The 21164-nt window shown below is 27.9% G+C and overlaps 10 protein-coding genes across 10 annotated transcripts; 5 read left to right on the top strand and 5 right to left on the bottom strand.

Moving 5' to 3' along the window:
- Window positions 1–472: 472 nt before the first annotated feature.
- cgd8_4430 (translation initiation factor if-2 betam beta subunit ZnR) lies at window positions 473–1117 on the top strand (the record flags this gene model as incomplete). The annotated part of the gene is made up of 1 exon (XM_627331.1): window positions 473–1117. One exon carries the CDS (start codon window positions 473–475, stop codon window positions 1115–1117), a length of 645 nt encoding a protein of 214 aa, XP_627331.1.
- A 347-nt stretch (window positions 1118–1464) lies between these two features.
- Window positions 1465–4593, bottom strand: cgd8_4420 (WD40 repeat and RING finger domain-containing protein; the record flags this gene model as incomplete). The annotated part of the gene is made up of 1 exon (XM_627330.1): window positions 1465–4593. One exon carries the CDS (start codon window positions 4591–4593, stop codon window positions 1465–1467), a length of 3129 nt encoding a protein of 1042 aa, XP_627330.1.
- A 720-nt stretch (window positions 4594–5313) lies between these two features.
- On the top strand, window positions 5314–6954 carry cgd8_4410 (hypothetical protein, possible transmembrane domain; the record flags this gene model as incomplete). The annotated part of the gene is made up of 1 exon (XM_627329.1): window positions 5314–6954. One exon carries the CDS (start codon window positions 5314–5316, stop codon window positions 6952–6954), a length of 1641 nt encoding a protein of 546 aa, XP_627329.1.
- A 211-nt stretch (window positions 6955–7165) lies between these two features.
- Window positions 7166–8164, bottom strand: cgd8_4400 (transcription elongation factor TFIIS; the record flags this gene model as incomplete). The annotated part of the gene is made up of 1 exon (XM_627328.1): window positions 7166–8164. One exon carries the CDS (start codon window positions 8162–8164, stop codon window positions 7166–7168), a length of 999 nt encoding a protein of 332 aa, XP_627328.1.
- A 1326-nt stretch (window positions 8165–9490) lies between these two features.
- Window positions 9491–10024, top strand: cgd8_4390 (hypothetical protein; the record flags this gene model as incomplete). Its single annotated transcript, XM_627327.1, has 1 exon — window positions 9491–10024. The coding sequence occupies one exon, from the start codon at window positions 9491–9493 to the stop codon at window positions 10022–10024; it is 534 nt and encodes a 177-aa protein (XP_627327.1).
- Window positions 10025–10305: 281 nt separating this feature from the next.
- Window positions 10306–11601, bottom strand: cgd8_4380 (SNW family nuclear protein; the record flags this gene model as incomplete). The annotated part of the gene is made up of 1 exon (XM_627326.1): window positions 10306–11601. The coding sequence occupies one exon, from the start codon at window positions 11599–11601 to the stop codon at window positions 10306–10308; it is 1296 nt and encodes a 431-aa protein (XP_627326.1).
- Window positions 11602–12247: 646 nt separating this feature from the next.
- cgd8_4370 (conserved protein) lies at window positions 12248–15250 on the bottom strand (the record flags this gene model as incomplete). Its single annotated transcript, XM_627325.1, has 1 exon — window positions 12248–15250. One exon carries the CDS (start codon window positions 15248–15250, stop codon window positions 12248–12250), a length of 3003 nt encoding a protein of 1000 aa, XP_627325.1.
- Window positions 15251–16013: 763 nt separating this feature from the next.
- cgd8_4360 (40S ribosomal protein S15A) lies at window positions 16014–16427 on the top strand (the record flags this gene model as incomplete). The annotated part of the gene is made up of 1 exon (XM_627324.1): window positions 16014–16427. A coding segment is annotated over one exon (414 nt), but the record flags the coding sequence as incomplete, so codon positions are not given.
- A 1179-nt stretch (window positions 16428–17606) lies between these two features.
- On the top strand, window positions 17607–18362 carry cgd8_4350 (60S ribosomal protein L7; the record flags this gene model as incomplete). The annotated part of the gene is made up of 1 exon (XM_627323.1): window positions 17607–18362. One exon carries the CDS (start codon window positions 17607–17609, stop codon window positions 18360–18362), a length of 756 nt encoding a protein of 251 aa, XP_627323.1.
- A 468-nt stretch (window positions 18363–18830) lies between these two features.
- On the bottom strand, window positions 18831–21128 carry cgd8_4340 (ubiquitin carboxyl-terminal hydrolase of the cysteine proteinase fold; the record flags this gene model as incomplete). The annotated part of the gene is made up of 1 exon (XM_627322.1): window positions 18831–21128. The coding sequence occupies one exon, from the start codon at window positions 21126–21128 to the stop codon at window positions 18831–18833; it is 2298 nt and encodes a 765-aa protein (XP_627322.1).
- Between the last annotated feature and the right edge of the window lie 36 nt (window positions 21129–21164).

Raw genomic sequence — 21164 nt, 5'->3', positions numbered from 1 at the left:
TCCTCTTTTTTTCTCTCTAAATAACAAATGGTATACCATTCCGCTAGAACAATAGAATTTAGTAATTATTTAAAGAGTTTTTTAAAAAATGCGTGTACAATACGCGTATTAAAACAATATATATTTGAAATGGAAAAATTTGTTGGGGGAGTTTGCAGTTAAGGAAAAGCAGTTATATAGATTCTTGGAATTAATTTGTTTACAATATATATTATAAACAAATTAACTATAATAGTTAGCTCATAGAGTATGGGTAAATGATAAAAGATTCAAGCAAGAGAAGAAATAATAATTCAGACTTGTAAACCAAAACTAAAGAAATATTTTCTTGAAAAAAAATTTGGTTTTGGCGGGAAATAAGGACTTATGTCTTAAATAATTAATAAATAGTAAACTATCAAGGGAAAAATTTATTAAAAATTGAATAATAAAACAAGTCCTAAATTGTTAAAGTGGAGATAGAGAAGGAAAAATGTCAGAGAAAGAATTAATTGAAGGAGTGCAGAAGATGGATATGGGTTATGATTTTGGTGAAAAGAAGAAGAAGAAGAAGAGTAAGGAACATAAGACGGGAGTTTCTGAAGTAGAAAGCAGTTATGTTGATGGATCAGGACAATTATTTGTCAAGGGTGCAATTTACCCATATGAAGAACTTTTAGAAAGAGTCAGAAGATTGATTCTTGAGCACAATCCAGATTTGTGGGGAGCAAAGAGATATACACTAAAACCACCACAAGTTGTTAGAGTTGGAAGTAAGAAGGTAGCTTGGATTAATTTCCAAGAAATTTGCAATATTATGCAAAGAAATGCAGACCACGTTTTCCAGTTCGTGTTAAGTGAATTGGGAACTGAAGGATCAATTGCAGGAGATGGTCAGCTTGTATTAAAGGGTAAATATGGGCCAAAACACATTGAAGTTTTGCTTAGGAAATACATTATGGAATATGTTGCATGTTCTATGTGTAAATCTCCAAATACTAGACTTGAAAGAGATAATAGAACCCGTCTATATACAATTGTTTGTGCCGCTTGTGGTGCCAATAGAAGTGTACAAAACATTAAAACTGGTTTCCACGCTGTTTCTAGAGCTGATAGAAAGAAGGCTAAAGCTGCATAATTAATCCAAATATATGGTGAATCTAATAGACTAGATTATGGTAACGAAATAATCTGGAAACAAGGAAAAATAAAAGGGAAAGAAGAAAAAGGAAAATAATCTTTTTTTTTTTTTTTTAGAAAAGAAGTCAAAATTTTCTCCTAAAGCTCAAATAAATGCTTTAATTCCTAAATTCATCCCTTGTATAATTCTTGAGGATGATAAATACCCTAACTATTCTATTAATATTAAACTAGTATAATGAAAATAAACTGATTATATAGATGAAAGTTTCATATTTCTGTATCAATTTAGCTATAACTTAACATTCTATAATATAACTCAACCTTTTGTTTGCTTGATGATTGCTACTTCCATTCTTCCGGGACGCATTTGCATTTACAGTTTACCATAGGGCATATTGTCCTATCCTCGAACCAATCTTTAATATGCTTTATATGACCTCCATGCTTACAACTTATACAACGTGTATAAAGACCAAAAACTGGTTCCAAACAAATACTGCAAGCTTCTGATGCAAGTTTCAGTACTTGAGTAGATTTATATTCTGAATATAAAGTCAAATCCAAGGGAAAAGGTGAAACAGAATGAGCTAAAATTGAACCATTATTATCTGATATTATTCCTCCTCTTTGTATTTCAGATAATGATACTGGATTCAACTCCAACTCTGAAATGAGTTCATTTGCTCCCATTCCTTCTAATCGATTTCCTAATCCCATTTTTGAATCATTTTTTAACTTATACCAATCTTCGGTTCTCTTTATATGATTTGAAAGCTTTTGAATAGCCACCACCAAAATTCTAGCATCATAATTATTTTTAATTTCCAAATATAATTTCTTTAGTAAAATAAAAAGCTTTGTTTTATCAATCTGATCAAAACATGATGAACTAGAACAAGTTAAATTAAACTTGTATGTGATAGGAGTAACAGAATCAATTATATGGTCAAACTGTCTTCTAGATGTATTAGCATCACTTTTATTCTTAAAATATGAGTGAACAACTGTCGGACATAACATCATACTCAAATTTGAATTTTCTTCAATATTGGTTGGATCTATACTAAAATTCTGTATATCCTTGACACTACGTCTTCTATTTTGCTTATATAAAACTCTTGTTAGCCAACTAAATAGTACATATGCATATTTAAAATAATCTCCATATAAGAACCTTTCCTCTGAAATATATTCCACTTTTCTTAACATTTCATTAATCTCAATCAATATATTCTCATACCTTGTAGCTCTATTCCAATCATCCTCATTATTCACTTTCATTACTACTAAATAATTTCCTTGAGATATGATCAATTTATCTAATGTATTAAATGTAAATGAAATTCTTGCTTTTTTCTCATAATTTTCACCAACTATTGCATGTTGTTCAAATCCTATCCCATATACATGCTTTCTAGTTGATGATATTAACTCTAATTGTTGTTCTTTTTTTGATCCATCATTTTGAATTAATAATCCAAATATTAATTCTGGTAAACTAGAAATAATCCATACCCAATCTATTAATTGCTTTGATACTTGAGCTTTATTACTTATCACTGTTTCATTAAATAATGATATTAATAATTCCTTATCAAGTTCTATTCTAAATAATTCACACAATTTCTCTCTCTCTTTACCATTCAATATTATATTATCCACATAAACTCTTACCGGTATTAAATTTTGCATGTAATTTTTTTCTTTTACATGCAAATAATTTAGTGACGTGTAGTCATAATTTTGTAATTTTTTAAATTCTTGTCCACATGAATTAATATTTAATTCTGATTTTTCAATAATAGAAAGATATGAAAAAATCTCTTTAATTAAGAGAATTGTATTATTAGTGAAATAATAAGTAGCTTTAATATTATTTTTTTGTGTTGTTAAAATTATTGTAAATTCAAAAGAATCAATAACTAAATTAAGATTTGTATTATCTTCCATTACAAATTTCCCACGTAATGATGGATGTCTTGAAAGTTTTGCTATAATCCTTTCGTTTGACTCAATAGAAATTGATATTAGATTATTTGCCATTTGTTGGTTTAACTTTACTTTTTCATAGATCATATTCAAATCTCTATAAAACCAGTCCAAACAGAAGCTTTGAAGTGTCAAGTTTGACATTTTGTATTTTTCATCTTCTGTAGTATTTCTTTTATTATTTATTTGTGGTAAAGAAGTTGCATAAAAATCATATTTTATATTTTTTTCTTCACTTTCAAAATAACTAATACTTGAGTGACTTGCTGCTTTTAATCCTCCAAAAACTGTTAGTCCATTATTTTCTCTTGAAAAAATTCTCTTTACTGGCCCACTATATTTTAATTTAAGCTTTTTAAGTTCCAAATCATCGCTATATTTGATTTCACTAAAGTAGAATCTTCCATTTTTATCATTAATTATTAGATCATTTGTTCCTGGTAAAAAATCAAATGTATTAACCTTTATATTTGTTCTATTCTTCCAGTTTAAATCCTGAATATCCATTTCTGTATCAACTTGAGTATGACCTTGATTCATTAAGCTATTACCTTCATCCTCTCCTAGTTCATCATCCTCTTCAACCGAACTTGATGAAAAGTTGAGTATTTCAAAATCTGGAGAAATATTAGGATTTGTTAATGATATATATTGTGCTCCATTTCTAACTCTTAAATTATTATTACAATCTGCAATACTATTATAAGCTGTATTAGAGCTTTCAATAGCTATTTTAAAATCAATTATACATAAATAATCTGTTTCGGAAATCAAAACTTTATCTGATGATAATGGTAACCATGTAAATTCGGTATTACCCTTTTCTCTACCTCTTGTCTCTCTCTCCTTTCTTTTCAAATTATCATTTAGCCACTGATTTCTAGATATTATACCAGTAGACTTTAAAACTCTAAGATCATAAATACTTAAAAATTCTCCATTTTCATGTAAAGCTCCTATTAAATAAGAATTTAAAGGATTCCATTTAATGCAATTTGTATTATAGAACGACATGAATGATAAGTCTAGACTTTTACTCCTTATATCTGAGACTCTTATTAACGCATCCTCACAACTTGTTACAAAAGTACCTGTTGAAAAATGAGGACTCCAGTCAAAAGAACTGATATTCATCATCTGAGTTGAAATACAATCCAGTCCAATAGTTTCCAAACTTCCATATAGTATTAAATTCCCTTGAATATTTATGAAATTCCCATACATACTTGGATGAGTTCCAAATTTTACTATTTCAGGATACTTAGAACTATTATGGTCATATTCATCCATAAAAATTGAATTAAGGTTACTACTTGCTTCTGTAGACTTCTTTAATCCTATCTTCTTTCCTTTATCTACCTTAATAAATTCTAGCCCATCATCTATTCTATCTTTCCATCTATCTAAATTATATATATAAACATCCTTCCTACTAAATATTCCAAATCTACCTGATTTATCAACATCCACAGAATTCAACATACCAACTCCGACACTTAAAACTCTACCAACTTCACTCTAATCAGCATTCAATATTCTCACACATATATTTCCTCTTTTGCATCAAATATTACTACTTTCCGATAATTATTCCGTTGTTTCCACACTCTAACCAAACACTTGATTCTTTCTTCTTTAAATTTCCTCAACAATTACTTGTATATGATCTTTATAAACCAATAGTTTCTAATAGGGTTTCTAACCTATTTTTGTCTATTTTCCTTCTTAAATTATTCGCTATTCCAATTTTTTCCTTGACTTCCATTAAATTTTGTATTCAACTACCTCCAACTGCCCCCCTTAACATTTATTCTCCCACCATTTTTTAGTCCCTATTTGCCATATTATGTGTGGCGGGCACTTTTGGCGGGAACTGCGCATTTTTTTTAACAGTTCTTAAAGAATCCTTGATAAAAGTTAATGAAAAAGAAAGCTGGCAATTTTGATGAAAGAGATATTTCAATAATTTAAATTGTCAAGTGAGCCCACAAAAATTTTGGTGACTGTATATTGATTAGTATATTGCAGATTTTTGAGTTCTATTTGAGAGCTTGTGCGAATCTGAACTGAACGATATTTTACTATAGCAATAATAATTAATGCTGCAATGAGATATGTTTATATACAGCTTATTGGGAATTTCAGTATATCCCATCAATAAAATTACAAAATTCCCCTTTATTTTTTGAAAATTGTTTGAATATGGGTATTATAAATAAAATTCGAGATTTTATACTTCCTGGAACTTTTGGAAAAGGAAGAAGAGCTTATTTAACAGGAATTGTGGCTACAATATATCAAATATTAATATATGTCTTTGTATTGGCAAGTATTTACAACTCTTTTGTGCTATATTTCCGATTTGGGCGCATAAATAGCTTCGTTACAATATATTCTGAATTAAATGGAATTGAAACACCTTCATTAATTTATTGTAGAGAAAGAAATAGGTTTAGAAATGATATAAATGAATTTAATGGAATAGTATTAATGAGAATCTTGCATCATGATCGGTATTATTACAGTGATAATAAAAATAAAAGAACATGCATTTATGAAGGAGCAACATGTTTATGCATAGATGCTTGGAAACAATCATATTATACTATTAACAAATTAGAAAATAATAAATTAACAGTTAATTTGAATAGTTCTTCCTCAGAATCATCTGTTTTTCAAGAAATAAATTCTCACAAAGAACTAAATTCTAGCAAATTCTCAGTATATCATCCAGGTGATTTTCCTGTTCCATTATTTATTAGAGATGAAATAGATTATCAAATTAGTACAAGAATGTACACAAATGATAATGATATTAAGTATAAACCTCATTTAATTAATTGGTGTGGATTGAATATTAGAGAAGGTACGAATAAAAAGAATCGGAGTAATTCAAAAAATATCAAAGGTTTTACAAATGATTCTTCAAATAATAGTATTCCTCATTCAATGAAAAGTTTTGCCTCTATTAATACTGAAGTTAGCTCAAATATTTTTTGTGAGCATAAAGATATGGTAGAGTTATTATTCATTTCAGAAGATGAACTTGAAGGAGGTATTGTTGGATTCTATACATCCAAAAATCAATTTTCTTCCGAACCTATGTGGGTAAAAACTAGTTTTCCTGGAATAATATTTGCATTTCTTCAACTTGAAAAGAACTGGATTATTGATTTTCTTCTTCTTAAACGTTTATTATATCATAGGATGAATCCTTTTAATATTATTTATAGGCATTTTTCAAATTCAAATGGAAATGATTTGTCTTCTCAAGATTCAGGTAATGAAGATTATCCAAACGAACTTAATCTTGATTATGGTTTTCAAAAGAAAGATAAATCATATCTTGTAACAGAATCTCAACAAATTATTGCTGATATTGCCCAATTTCATGGTAAATTACTACCGAATGATTGGTATCAATGGTTGATTATGCACCAAGAAATCTCAAAAAACAATAATACAAATAGTAGTATAATGGACGATAATGAAAAATCTAACATTGAGTATGATTTTTTCAATAGCCCAACATTCCAAATGAGTGATAAGTTATCAAATTTAACCAATGAACCATCAGAACTTTTAAAGTCAAAATATTCAACGCTTTGGGTAAGATCAGAGTATCAAATCTTTGTTACTCCTAATACTGTAAGAGTTGCAAATAAACATTTCCTTCTTAAGACTTTTGGACTAATCATGTCCATCATATTTTCCCTCAATTATCTCAACCTGTTCCATTCTGTATTCCCCTATTACCGAGGGGAAGTACCTAAATTAACTGTTTCGCCCTTGACAAAATTTCTTTCATGTAATCTTCTCAATTCTTATCATGGTAAAGAGTAGGATGATAGAGAATTCTCCAGTTATAGACAAATTTGTAAATATATTCATGAATATAATATATTACAATTTTTATTTATTTTTCCTGTGTTTTGGATCAAATTTTTTGAATTATTTATTTAGGTTTCTATTAAAACCATTATTTTAATTGTCCTCGATTATTATAAATATTAATATATACTTGGAATATCAGAAACAAAAAAGAACAAAAAGGTTAAAACTTCCAACGATTGCCACAATTTAAACAACGTACAAATGTTGTCATGGGTTCGTCAGCTGATCTTGTCTGCATTTGGTAATATGTTGTTTTATTTGTCTTGCATTTTCCGCAAGTAAATTGACCCTCTTTTTGTATTAAATTCCTCAAATCCCAATCGGACTGGCAAGCTTCCAAACTTTCCTGTTTGTGTTTCTCTCTCTCCTTCTGTTTTGCATCTGATGCCATTTCTCTACTTTGCATTCTAGCAATTTCTTCTGGAGTAATTTTACCAACATATAATTTAGAGTTCAGTTCAGGGTTTTTTAAATCGCTTAAATTCCATTTAATTGTTTTAAGTTGTAAATTATAATCACGAACTGAATTATCACCTTTGACTATATACTCTCGATGTAATACAGATTCAATTTCTGCAGCAATTTCACAAACTTGTGATTCTTTCATTAATTTTGCTTGAGAATAAGGCACTCCTGTTACCATAGCCTTCCATAGAAAATGTCTTGCTTTGTCTCTCATTACATCACCTGTCAAAGGTCCAGTATATTCTTTATGTAAAATTTCTTCTTCTTTAATTTCTTCTTTTGTTTCGTTTTTAACTTGGTTTTGGCTTTCTTGAATATCTTTTGTTTTATTTTCTGCAGATTGTTTGAGTTTCTTAGCTGTAGATGAGACGTTTTGATCATTTAATTTCTCATTATTATTTGGTGCTTGTTGAGTATTAGTTGCTAATGAATCCTTCCATTTTCTAATTAATTCATCAGCCTTTGTGACTATGGCAATATTATTTACTGTGCAAAACCCCTTTTTAACTGCAGTCATGACTACCCCTATTTTAGTCTGCTTGAGTATTTCTCGATTAATACAAACTGATTCAAGCTTTTCTAAAATTTTCATTACTTCGTCATATGTAGATTCTGACTCTTTGTTTAAAATGAGTCTTTCCAAACTTTCCTTCATTAATTTAATTTCAAGAATAATATCTTTTGAATCACTCATATTAATTAAAATAGCAAAGATCCCCAAATTAATCAAAATGAAAGATATATTTTTATTTATATGCTTGTTATTGTGTGCCTTTTTCTCTTACAGAAATTTCTTGTATTCTTCTTTAATTTGGAATAATTTTAGCTTTCTAAGTAAATTTGGAACCACCAAATTTCATCAGTTAACTTTGCTTATAATTCTCTAAAAGCTAATTCTTATTATATTGGAATATACAAAGTTATATTCTTAATTCTTATTTTTAGAAGAATTTTTTTTTTCTTATGTTTGATTATTAGCTTGTATTCGATTATCAATTAATTAAATATTACCGCCTTGTCCAACATCTTGCCCATTTACATGATATTTAGGGAAAAAAAAATTAACCAATTTTTAAAACTTTAAAGAATGACATATAATTTAATAATATTTAATTAACTTGAATTCAATTTAATTCGACGAAATAAGTTTGCAGATTAATTATATTGTATCATTTTATCCACATTAATAAATGCTTTCTTTTCCATTAAATTAATTATTATAATTATTATTTAACTTTGCGTTAATAATAAAACATTATCAAATAAATTATTTTATCAAACTTATTATTGCAAAATAAGAGATAATATTCTGTTTATAATAATTTAAGATATATTTATTATATACTTTCTTTCTTCTTTAGCTTTTAGGTATTGTTTAAATTCAAAAACCACGAATCGCAATTTACCATTAAAAAAAAATGATTTCTTATCTTAAAAATTATGGTTTTATCAATTTTAATTCAATCCAATAATATATGATCTTTCTATTTTTCCAATATTTTCCCACATAAACAAATTTTTTTTTAATTTCATAAATCATATTAAATTTTTCTGCTTTTATCAGTTTAATTTTATTATTACATGTGTATGAATGTGGACAAAAAAATTAATAATAAAAATTTGTGCATACCGGTATAGAAAAACTGACATTTTTGTGAATGCAAGTTTGCATGCATGTATGCAAATTATCCACATAAAAAAAATAATAATAAAAATTTTATTATTGAAATAATAATGCAAGCAAGCCACAGGCAATTGCATGCATGAAAAAATAACTCAAGATAAAAAGTAGATAACTAGAGAGTAGTCAATCAGTTAATAAACATTAAATTAAATTTGTACGAGTGTACATAATATTTGAATTAATTTCGAGCTGATAATATTAGCTAATTAAGCTTCTTAAAGGAAGATTATTACTAGTTAAAAGACTCAAAAGAAAGCAGTATATAAGCATATATCATCTGCTGATTCAACTATATTAGAATAAACTTAATCGTTAATATATTTAAAGCAAAGAAAAATGTCATACGCAGAAACTTTAAAGAATCAAAGTGAATCACTTTTATCTTCAGCCCAACAAGGAATTGATAAAGCACGTGAATATGCAGACTATGAAAAAGCTTCAGGTTTCTTGTTTCCACACCCATTAGGAAAAGTTGGACCTCTTCCATTAAGAAGAGTGGTGACAATCCTTTCATCAGTTACTTTGGCTTTTTCAATCTTTCAAATTTTCACTGCAATGAGTTTTCCAGGACTCATTGTAGCAATTGCAAGATTTGGAGTTGGAGTTATTGGTCTTATTGCAGCTTATCAAAAACAAGAATCAACTTCCAAGATGTTCGCATATGCTCAAGCACTATTACTTACTATCAGCTCATTATTGCTTGTTTCAGCAATATTCTTTGCAATTATCAGACTTGGATTCTCAGTATTTTCATTTGTAGTTTTGATTATTTCCATTATTACTGTTGGATTTGATTACTTTGCTGCTTGGGTTGCAAGCTCTTATTATGAAGCTTTAAGAAGAGGTGTCAGCGTTGAATCACAAGCATAAAAAAGAACATCAAAAGTTGTCCCTATAAAAAGAATTATATGATGTTAATTATTAATGTTGAAATTGCTTCTCATTTAATTGTAAGAGAATACTAACAGACAATATAACTGCATCATAACTACTAATACAATATACTTAACTAGGGTAATATCTTATTACAATATATATAATATACTGAGTATAAAAACATTAATAATCTTAATATATTTTTAATATGAACTTAACGAGTGTAAAATTGATTACATTTCTTTCAATATACTTGAAATAAATAAAACCTGTAATTACTTTTTGTAATCCTTTCTTACTGAATCAATTAATTTATCCAATCCAAAAGGATCATCTTCATCCCTTTCAAATTCAACAGGTTTTGTTCTGAGAGCTGTTTTGGAATTATCAGTACCTGAAAATGAAGGTACATGAACTCTTCCTCCAATACTTTCTTCAACTCTACTTTCTTCAAAAGTATATAATCCTCTATGTTTTAAATTATTTGTATTAAATAATGGCTTATCATAAACACTTATAGTATCATTGGAAAATCCTGAATCTAATCCTGATACCTTGTTAAATAGTCTTGCATCAAACTGGGACTCAGAAGAAGACCCAATATTAGCAGACTGAGCTTGGCCTAAAGCAATATGTTCAGAAATATCTCTATCGCTATCACGTAATGTTTTTGATTTTTTCCCTGCTCTTTCCTGCCTAAATTCTCTTTCAATTTCTCTCCTTTTTTCTAATTCTATTCTTCTAATATGATCAAATTCGTCATTATCTTCATCTGAACCTTCTTTTTTATCCTGATAAAATTCTGGAATTTTTGAAAGAAGATGATGGCTACTTCTTTCATATCTGGACGACTCTGCTAATTTTCTAAGTTTTTCCTCTCTTTCCATTTCTTCTCTAATTTTCTTCTGTTTTTGAAGTTCATTTCTAAGTTTAATTTGTTCTCTTGCATTCTTCTCTGCAAGTTGTAAAGATTCACTTAATGTTGCAAATCTATCATTAACTGAGATATTAATTAAATCACGAGTATCAGCTTGTACTCTTTTATCTAAAGGAACAGTATAACCCATAGGGTTTTTCCAATTTGAAATACTTGGGGGAATATTCCACTCTTTAATTTCCTCTTGAGTAAGCTTTTTTGATGGTGGTCTTAAAATAGGAACCATTTCCTCCCTTTTTGTACCTCCCAATATTCTATTTTTAAATTTAGGAAGTTCTAAAGGATCTTTAGGTCTTTCCACTACTTTAATTATTCTTTCAGCAAACCTTGGATCGTATCCAATAGTATCGGAACTCGATCTATATTTTATGAATTCAGTCTTAGCTTCTTTTTTGCTTTCTTTAAATGGATAAAGAGTATCCTGTTTTCTATCAATTACTAAATTCAAAGCTTTTTTAGTTTTTTCATAAATCTCTAATTCTTCTGACTCCGTAGGTCTTTTCAAATGTTCTCCTCTGTGTTTTAATTTTCCACTATTACCAAATCTTACCAACTTTTTTTCATCTTCTAATACAGACAAATCCGTTATATTAGCACTTTTATGTAATTCTAACGCTAATTGATTTTTCTTCATTGTTTTTTATTCATCTGAATTATTACCTCAGTATTTTAAAAAAACTTTGTAAATCATAAATTAACTTAAATTGATTAAATCTTCTTCAATAATAATATTTCTATTAAAATTTATCACAATTTATTTTTAAATACTTGAAGTTAATCAACTTATCTCTATTCCAGAGTAAACGATAAAAGAAAATAATAATTAATCGTTTTTTTGATCTTCATATACCAGCATTAAAAGCAATATAATTGTTTTAGAAGTTTTGTTAATTCCTTCAATTTTCCTGCATAATTGTATATTATTTAATAATTGCAATGATTTTTTTTCCCGCAATTTGCTATTTACATTTTTTTTTTCTTTAAACTGTATACCGGTAATTATTAATAGACACGTAATGTCCACATTAATTACATAAATCAATTGCTTATATACCGGTGTAGTAAGAATTGCAAAAATGAATACGTGCATGCATGCAACCAGTAATTAAATAATTGATTAATAATTTGAAATGTGGATAAAAAAAAAGAAAGGAATTTGGACATAAATCATAAAATTTCACTTTGAAATAAAAAGAATAAAGCGTAAACATATAAGTTAATTAAGTTAAAAACAAAAATCATATATATGACGAAAAAAGTATATATACTAATATAGAAAACTAGTGGACAAGACCATTGGCAGTTTTATTACCAGCCATCTTTTGATTCTTCTTCTTGTTTTGTTTATTGGCTCTATAAGATTGAATTGAAGTATCCATGGTTCCACCTGTAGTCTTCATCCTCTTATATTCAGCTTGGTCGTCTTCTAACATCTTCATGAAGGAATTATACTTGGCATTTTGTTTATTGGATTTTTCCGTTCTATTTTCATGCCATGCACTTGCAATCACTTGTGAATCTTTTCTAAGTTGTCTACTGGCTTGTCTTCTAGCAGTATTGACTTCTTTTTTCAATCTAGACAAATAATGTTTCTTTTCATGTTCATATTGGGATTCTTTGGGACCATGTTTGGCTCTAAGCATAGCTTTTGCAGCAAATGGAACAGATGGATCATCAATTTTGGGAATCAAAGATCTAATTGTTGGAGTTTGTCTTGGACAAAGACTAATTGGTTTTTGAGGTCTATTGGCAATTTCTGTAGAGATCGATTCAATTTCAGAAACCAAATTTAACAATACTTTACAATTATCCATCTTCATTAATGATTCATTAATTTGTTTGATATTTTCACGGATAAGATGAATAATAATAGCATGGAACCCTTGTAAATCTTTAAAAGCAGAAATTACTCTAATTAAAGATTTAAGAATTCCTATTGATAATGAAATTCTTTTTTCTTCAATGGAAATATTATTATCAGGATCAGACAATAACAGCCATTTAAGGCAACTTAATGATAAAGTAAAGTAACCAATACTAAATCTTTCAAGCAATTCATTACCATTATTATTTGATTTACTATTTGCATAACCAATACTAGATATCTCCAATAGACAGATTACTCCAATCATGCAACTAATATTTGGGTTACTACCCCCAACAAGCCTTATTTGGTTGTATTTAAACTCTTCACTATCTTGATCTGGTGTGTTAGTGTTTAGTAAAGATTTCCCAACTTGACTCCATCTGTGAGCCCATTGTTCCAAGCATATAATAACTGGAGTTAATATTGGATGTTGAGCATCAGTAACTGGGAATAATATAAACATCATTCTACATATCACAATATGTTCTAAAGTCAGTTCATATATATCTTCAGAAAGTTGGTATAAAGATGGACATTCTTCTAATATTTCAGTATAATAGTTTTCATTTTCTACATTTAAAAGATTATCATTTAAAAACTTTTCAACTTTTTTATATTTGTGATAAACACTTGGAAATGTTGTATGACAAATTTCAAATGTAAAGTAAGTGAAAATGATAAGGCATTCTTTTGGATCAGTTTCTGCCATAAATAATAAATGACTACTCATAAGCTTAAGATAATTAATAATAAATTGAAAAATATTCTTCTTTTCAGAATCTGATTCTGCTGTTCTTAGACAATTTAATGGATATTTAATAAGAAAACCAATAAGAAGTTTTAAGTCATTCAACATTGCAGTATCTCCCTTATTAAAGCATGATCTAAATCTGCAAATAAATTTCCATTGAGATTTTGGAGAAAATCCATTCATAAATTCCATAAGTCCCTTCAAACTATATTCCTTCAAGATTTTCTTCAAATTAACACTAAATGGTAAATTTGGTTCAGATTCATCGTTCACCAACCAATCAATTTCATCAATTTCATTTAATTCGAAATCAATGAATCCTTTAGATGCGGGTTTCACTCTCTCCTCATCATCCTCACCGTCCTCTTCTTCCCCCTCCCCATCTTCTTCTTCCTCTTCAAAGCAGTCCTTTTCTACTTTCCGTCCCTCATCTTCCTCTTCTTCCTCCTCTTCTTCCTCCTCTTCTTCCTCCTCTTCCTCCTCCTCTTCTTCTTCCTCTTCTTCTTCCTCTTCTTCATCTTCTTCTTCATCTTCAAAGCCGTCCTCTTCTTCACCATCTTCATCATCAAAGTCGTCCTTAAAGTACTCATTTTCCGATTCAGTACTCAAGTCAATGTCAATATTGGAATCATCAAGATTCATTCTTTCTTTTCTCTCCTTTTCAAGCCTCTCAAGTTTTTCAGCATTAAGTTTTGCAATTTCTTCATCAGTTTTAATTCTATCAGAAACACCAGTTCTTGTATCAAACTTTAGAAGATTTCTGAGTTGTTCATATTCATCCAATTCTTCAATATTCTTGTCAGATGACTGAATATTATTATCATTACCATTATTATCAGTAACAGAAGAATTAGAATTAATATTATTCAGTAAAGAATTGACTCTGTCTTTTCTTGACTGTTTATAACTAAGCATTGATTGAACTTGAGAAAATGCACTATCTAAATTAACCAACTCCTCCTCTAGACTTTCTCTATGTCTCTTCATCTCCATCTTTGCAAGCTTACTCTTTTGCATAATTTCTTTAAATATCTCCTGTCTAGACTTAGTAGAAGTTCCATCTGAATTTCCTTGTCCAAAGAAAAAACCTGGCATATTCTTCTCATCTAAAATACTATCTCCTTTACGGCTACCAGTATAATCATTATCATCGAAATCATTATCCTCATCTATATTACCATCATATTTACGAATAGCCTTATCATCCAAGGCTGAAATAGATTTTCCTTGATGAGTGAATTCTAAATCATTAGTACTAGTATTATTTAAATTTTCACCAGAATGTCCTCTATAATCATTATCATCATCTTCTTCTTCGTCCAAATTAAAGTTATTCTTTCTCTTCTTAACTTTCTTCTTTAATTGCTTAGTAGCTATTAAAGTCTGATAATTATCTCCAATAGAATCTTTTCTTAAAGCAAACTTCTCTCTCTCATCATTAAATTCACTCTTCCTTCCCTCTGAATATAACTCTTTAAGTATAGACCTCTTTCTTTCAAGGAAATCACGATCGTTAAATCCCAATTTATCTTTTCTCTTATCTAATGAATTTTCTATTTTACTAGAATTTCTACTCTTTATTACTTTCAAATGAGGATCTTYCTWWTKATACTTTACTACATTAAAAGCTGAACTCAGATCTTTTATTCCATTATTTTTAGCCATCTTTCACATTAATTTGGAACTTATTTCATCTAAATATGCAAAATTTTAAGATATTTACAAATAATTATTAAATTATATTACTAGATAATATTCGAATCAATTAATATTTCCACTTTAACTTTAATACATATTCAATAATTTCAATTGAATTAATGACCTTAAACAATTTTCCCCCTCTGCTTTTTTATTTCTTCTCACTTAAAATTCCCTTGTAATTTTTGACTCTTATCTAAAATTCTTTAATAGTGAAACTTTTTTTTAAAAAAAAGGCGGGCTATAAATTACTGTTATACCGAGTTACCTATTTTTAGATTAAAAAAAAAATTTTTTTTCTTCATAAAATATTAATAGGTAACAAAAGTTGGCGCCCAAACGTGAACTTAGGACGACGGCGTCTCTATTAATAGTAATAAAATTATAATTAAATGCTTTAAAAAAAAAAAAAATGCATAAAGAAAATAAAATATTGTAAATAATAATTGACTAATATTTATTTATATAATAAATGTAATGAGTTATTAATTTTATCAATTAATAAAAATTAAATTATTAATAGCGGTAAATGAAATTACTTTAATAATTAATACGTATTAAACATCAATTAAATTTAAACAAAGAAAAAAAGGAATTCTTTTTTTTTGAAAGGCGTAATTTGACCTAATTAAATTTTAATTAGTCGTTTAAAATTTATAGATATTTATATATAAAAAAGGACAACTCCAGGTTACCACATAATTAGAAATTTGTGTTATATCTATATTAAAGAAGCAAAAATACAGAAAAAATGGTTCGCGTTTCAGTTTTAAGTGATTGTTTAAAGGCTATTTTAAATGCTGAGAAGATGGGACGTCGTCAAGTTTTAATTCGTCCTTCTTCAAAGGTTATTATCAAATTCTTACAATGTATGCAGAGACGTGGTTATATTGGAGAATTCGAAGTTGTTGATGATCGTAGAGCTGGAAAAATTTGCATTGAATTACTTGGACGTCTCAACAAATGTGGAGTCATCTCCCCACGTTATGATGTTCCTTTATCTGATATTGAGCAAATTAGTACCGATTTACTTCCATCCAGACAATTTGGTTACATTGTTTTGTCAACATCTTATGGTATTATGGACCAAGAAGAGGCAAGAAGAAAACACACTGGTGGTAAAATCCTTGGTTTCTTCTTTTAAACATTGAAAATGATTCAATCTCATAACATTTTTCCTTTTTTTCTTTATTTAAATTATTAATTTCAACTTTTAGCCTTAACTTATTACTAATTAATTGCTAATAGTTATCTCTAATAAAAGGTTTTAAATGAAATTATTAATCATTCCAGAAGAAGAAAACAAAGAAAAGAAAAAAGAAATAGAAAGAAAGAAATGAAGGAAAAAAAATCTAGAGATTCTATCAATTCACAATTTTTTTCTTTAATTATATGATCTTTTGTTTATTATTATTACTTTTATTTCTGGTAATATTAATAATACATGAAAACAGTAACTTTCTTGACGAAAAATTAAAACCATTTGATTATCTTATCATAGATTAGTTTTATTTTTTTATCAGATGAATAATACTTTTAGTCTCACTACATTATTTTTCTGTACTTAAATATCCAGTCTTTATTTTACATGCTCCTATTGTCACACTCTTATGCTAAATTCATCAGATCCACTAATTTATTTATACCAATACTATTTTACTCTTTCTATTACTAATAATTATATGGTTCATTACATATCAATCTTACTAATATTAATTTTATTAAATCATACTTTAAAAAAATAAAAAAAACATTAATTCAAAAAATACTTGCAAGATCTAGATACTTTAAGCCATAAATCATCTTTACATAATATATATATTTTCCGGAGACAAGACGCACTCGTCTTCCCGCCTGTTTGAGACGGAAATATTAGTTAATATAATGAATAATTAATAAAGGTTTAAAAATGACAAAAGTAATAAGTTATGAATTATTTTTATTAATCAAAAAGAATAATATAATTTGTATTAAAAGTAAAATATTAAAAAAAGTTAATTTAAATTAAATTAATTAATATTCATATTCATAATTTAATAATATTAATCATAATAATAATATTTGTTTAAAATTAAATAAATAAATATATATATATATATATATATATATATATTTATTTATTTATTTATTTTATTTAAAATAATAAACTTTAAAATTACGACTGTCTTGTCTAATTCAAAATTAATTTCAATAATAAAATTGCTGCAAAATTGACTTTAATTCTTGAATAAGGAAGAAGTTACCAAATTCAAGTTATAAATCCCAACAATTTAGTACATTTATTCTTTTTTCTCTAACTGTTGTGGTAAATAAATTAGAAAATATGTCAAGATTCGTAACAAAGAAGGTTCCTCCAAGTGAGTCAAAGAAACTAAAATTGGAGCGTAATATGAAGATATTCTCCGATTTTCAATCCAAGATCAAGTCTGATAGAGTCAAATTAAATGATTTACGTAAGAAGGCTAAGATCGAGGCATTGAAATTACAAAAACAATACAAAGAACATGTTAAATCTATTATCGATTTAAAGAGACAAGCCAAACAAAATGGAGGATTATATCGTCCAGCTGAACCAAAGGTTGTTTTTGTTATACGTCTTAAAGGTATTAATAAATTATCTCCAAAAGTTAGAAAAATCTTCCAGTTATTTAGATTACGTCAAATTAATAATGGTGTATTCTTACCTTTAAATAAAGCAACTATTGAAATGCTCAAGGTTATTGATCCATTTGTTGCTTATGGATACCCATCTATTTCTATGATTCGTAAGTTACTTTATAAGAGAGGATACTTAAAGGTTGGAAAGAGAGGTAGTTATCAGAGAATACGTATTCAAGATAATTCTATTATTCAAAAGAAACTTGCTTCTAAAGGTGTTTATGGTATTGAAGGTATGGTTCGTGAATTATTCTTTTGTGGAGAGCAATTTAAGGCTGTTACTTCTTTATTATGGCCATTCAAGCTTTCCTCTCCAAATGGTGGATTTGTTCGTAAATCTACCAGATTTACTGAAGCCAGAGGTGGAGATTGCGGTAACAGAGAAAATTTGATCAACAAACTTATTGATAGAATGTGTTAGGCTAATTAGAATTAAAAGACCAAAAGCATTTGTCTAATTTCTCTCTTTTCTTAATTAATATTACAAGGAAAAGAAAGTTAAGGGGAAATGTAAACATCTATTATCTACTTAATTACACATTACTAGAGACAAGGAAATTGTAAGATTTATCTAGACGTAATAGTACTTATTTGAGACTTATTTTACTTGAAATTGATTAGATGATTCCATTTTAAGATCTTATCTCCAGATCTGAATTCTTTTCCTCTTCTACCCCAGTCTCTTCCATTATATACTATACGGTACCTGTATTTACTATACGATACCAAACTGTCCATTTTTCTTTAATGTCTTTCATTATCACATTTCTCTTTAAGTACTCTTAGTGATGAAAATATATTAAAAATGTTATTACAGAGACAAAAATGCATTATAAATACAAGATAAAAGTAAACAAAAATAAATAGTATATTTACCTAGTAATAATCATTATCTAATTCTAACATTTTTTCTTTTATTTTTGTTCTTTAAGTTACCTTTATTCTTAAAAGCAATATCAAATAGTTCACTAGTACTTAAGGTATCCAAATCTTTTATATTGCTCTTTTCCATAAATGCTGATTTTTTAGCTTGGAATTTACTATTAGTATTCTTTTCATTATTATTATTGGAACTTGTAGAAGCTAGAATAGCCTGTCTTAGAGGTTTTTTAACTTTACCTTTATCATATTCCTTATCATAATCTGATCTAATATTTGAACGAGCAAGAAGAGATTTTTGAGCTTGTTCCAAGCTTGTAATAGTATCATTAGATAAATTAAGATCTTCCCAAGTGTCTATTTGACTCTTGTTAATATTACTAATCAAAACTTTTCCATTTGAACAATTTCCTGATTTTGATTTAATAAAGTAGTTCATTGATAATCCAAGTTTCTTTAATTTCTTAAGATAAAAAATGGTTGCTAAATTCCTTCTTGATTTGGATCTAGTAATCCAATTATCGCATAGTAATAAGGATCTAAGCTTGAAATTACAAATCTTAGCCTTAATAATCTTTTCTGTTTGCTCATTTTTAGATATTATAGAAATCTTTGAATCTAATTTTTCATTATTTACATCCGTATTTATTATTGGATTCAAAACTAGTCTAATATTGTTATTATTTTGTTGGTTCTGATAAAATTGTAAATTTGGATCTTGATCTTGATTTTGGGCTAAATCTCTTTCTCCTTTAGACTTATTTGTTAATAATTGATCCAAAAATTCATTCAAATTTGATTCAGAATTTGATGATTCTTTAGAATTATTATTTTTACCATTTATAGAGGATTTTGAGTTTGATTTAAGTTGAAGATTTATAAATGATATTTCAGGAGCTAAAGGAGTAATGATCTGAGATTTCCCTAAAGACTCTATGGAGACACCAGAATCCTTAAGTAAGTCATATTTATTAAAATCACTCCTATAGTAAAACAACAAATAAGCCTTATGATTCTCATTTAATACATTTTCTATTCTTGTTGGTTTAACGTAATCATCATTAAAGCAATACCATTTGTTGTCAATACTCTTAGCATGGGTATAATAATGACCACAAGATAAAGTATTACCAGAATGACATACTACAGCCCATAATTTGTAAATATAAGAGGATTCAGATTTAGATGAAGATACTTTAGATTCAGAATAAGTCTTAGAAGACATATATGGTTGTAAATCCAAAACATCTGAAAAATTGATAGCTTTGTTAGGTTTTCTACTTCCATGTCCTACATAACTAAATCTCTTAAGTTGAATTGTTAATAGTGGAGGAAGTTTCTCAATTAGAAGTTGTTTTGAAGCATCAGATCTCTGATTACATTTTGGACACATATATCTATTTTCACCTTTAAGATATTCAATTTTAGTAAATAATTTGAGAGCATTTTCTAAATTCGATACCCCCATAATATCAAGTGGTACATCCATAAATGGGTCATATGTATTGGAAGTATATTGACAATTATGACATACAATCCTAGAAAGAAAGAATCCACAAAATAGTTGACCAATATAAGTTGTTGAAGCTGCAATAGGATGTATTTTCCTAAAAGTTTGATCAGTTTGTAAATTCTTAGGTAAACAAGATTTATGTAAAGCTTCTAAGAAATACCTTAGAAATTCTTGTGCATCATGCATCATTCCAATTCTAAATCTTTTCCATATTAATTTTTGAGCACATTTGATAAAACTAGAAACTACTGGTTGGTCATTTTTTGTATTAGATTTGGATGTATTATCCAACATAATATTAACATGATCTTCAAACATACACATAATACAAACCAAATGGTCTTTCATATGTTTACAAATCTTTTGGTGATTCCTCCTTAAGCAATCAATTGAAAGATAAGGTGCATAAGTTAATGCTTGTAAAATAGAATTAAAATAACATGTATTCCAACCAGGATTAGCTAATCCTCTACCATATGGTCTGAAGTGAGAGATTTCTTTTGGTTCAAGAAAATCTCTTGCATCAGTGAGTAATTCTGGAGGGAAATAATAGTATTCTGGCTTTGCTAATGGAACATTATTTTCAATTTGTTCTTTTTCTTTTAATTTGTCCATATGTTTCTGTGTTTTATCTGAGATCTGGGAATTATCTGAAACGTAAGAAGAAGACTCTATACCTGTTTTGTTGGCCAAAAATCCTCCAGAAACGAAATTGACTAGACGATTTGACAATTGAAGGGTCACAGGATGAGAATCTTGCCGCTTCTCAGCTTCTTGACTTAAAATTGAAGCCATAAATGAAAAGAATCAATCTTTAACCTTTTAGTATGT

Source organism: Cryptosporidium parvum, chromosome 8 (assembly GCF_000165345.1).
Source record: "Cryptosporidium parvum Iowa II chromosome 8, whole genome shotgun sequence".
In the NCBI taxonomy this organism is placed as follows: domain Eukaryota; phylum Apicomplexa; class Conoidasida; order Eucoccidiorida; family Cryptosporidiidae; genus Cryptosporidium; species Cryptosporidium parvum.
The sequence above is the reverse complement of the archived record's forward strand: the minus strand, read 5'-3'. Positions and strand labels throughout refer to the sequence as shown.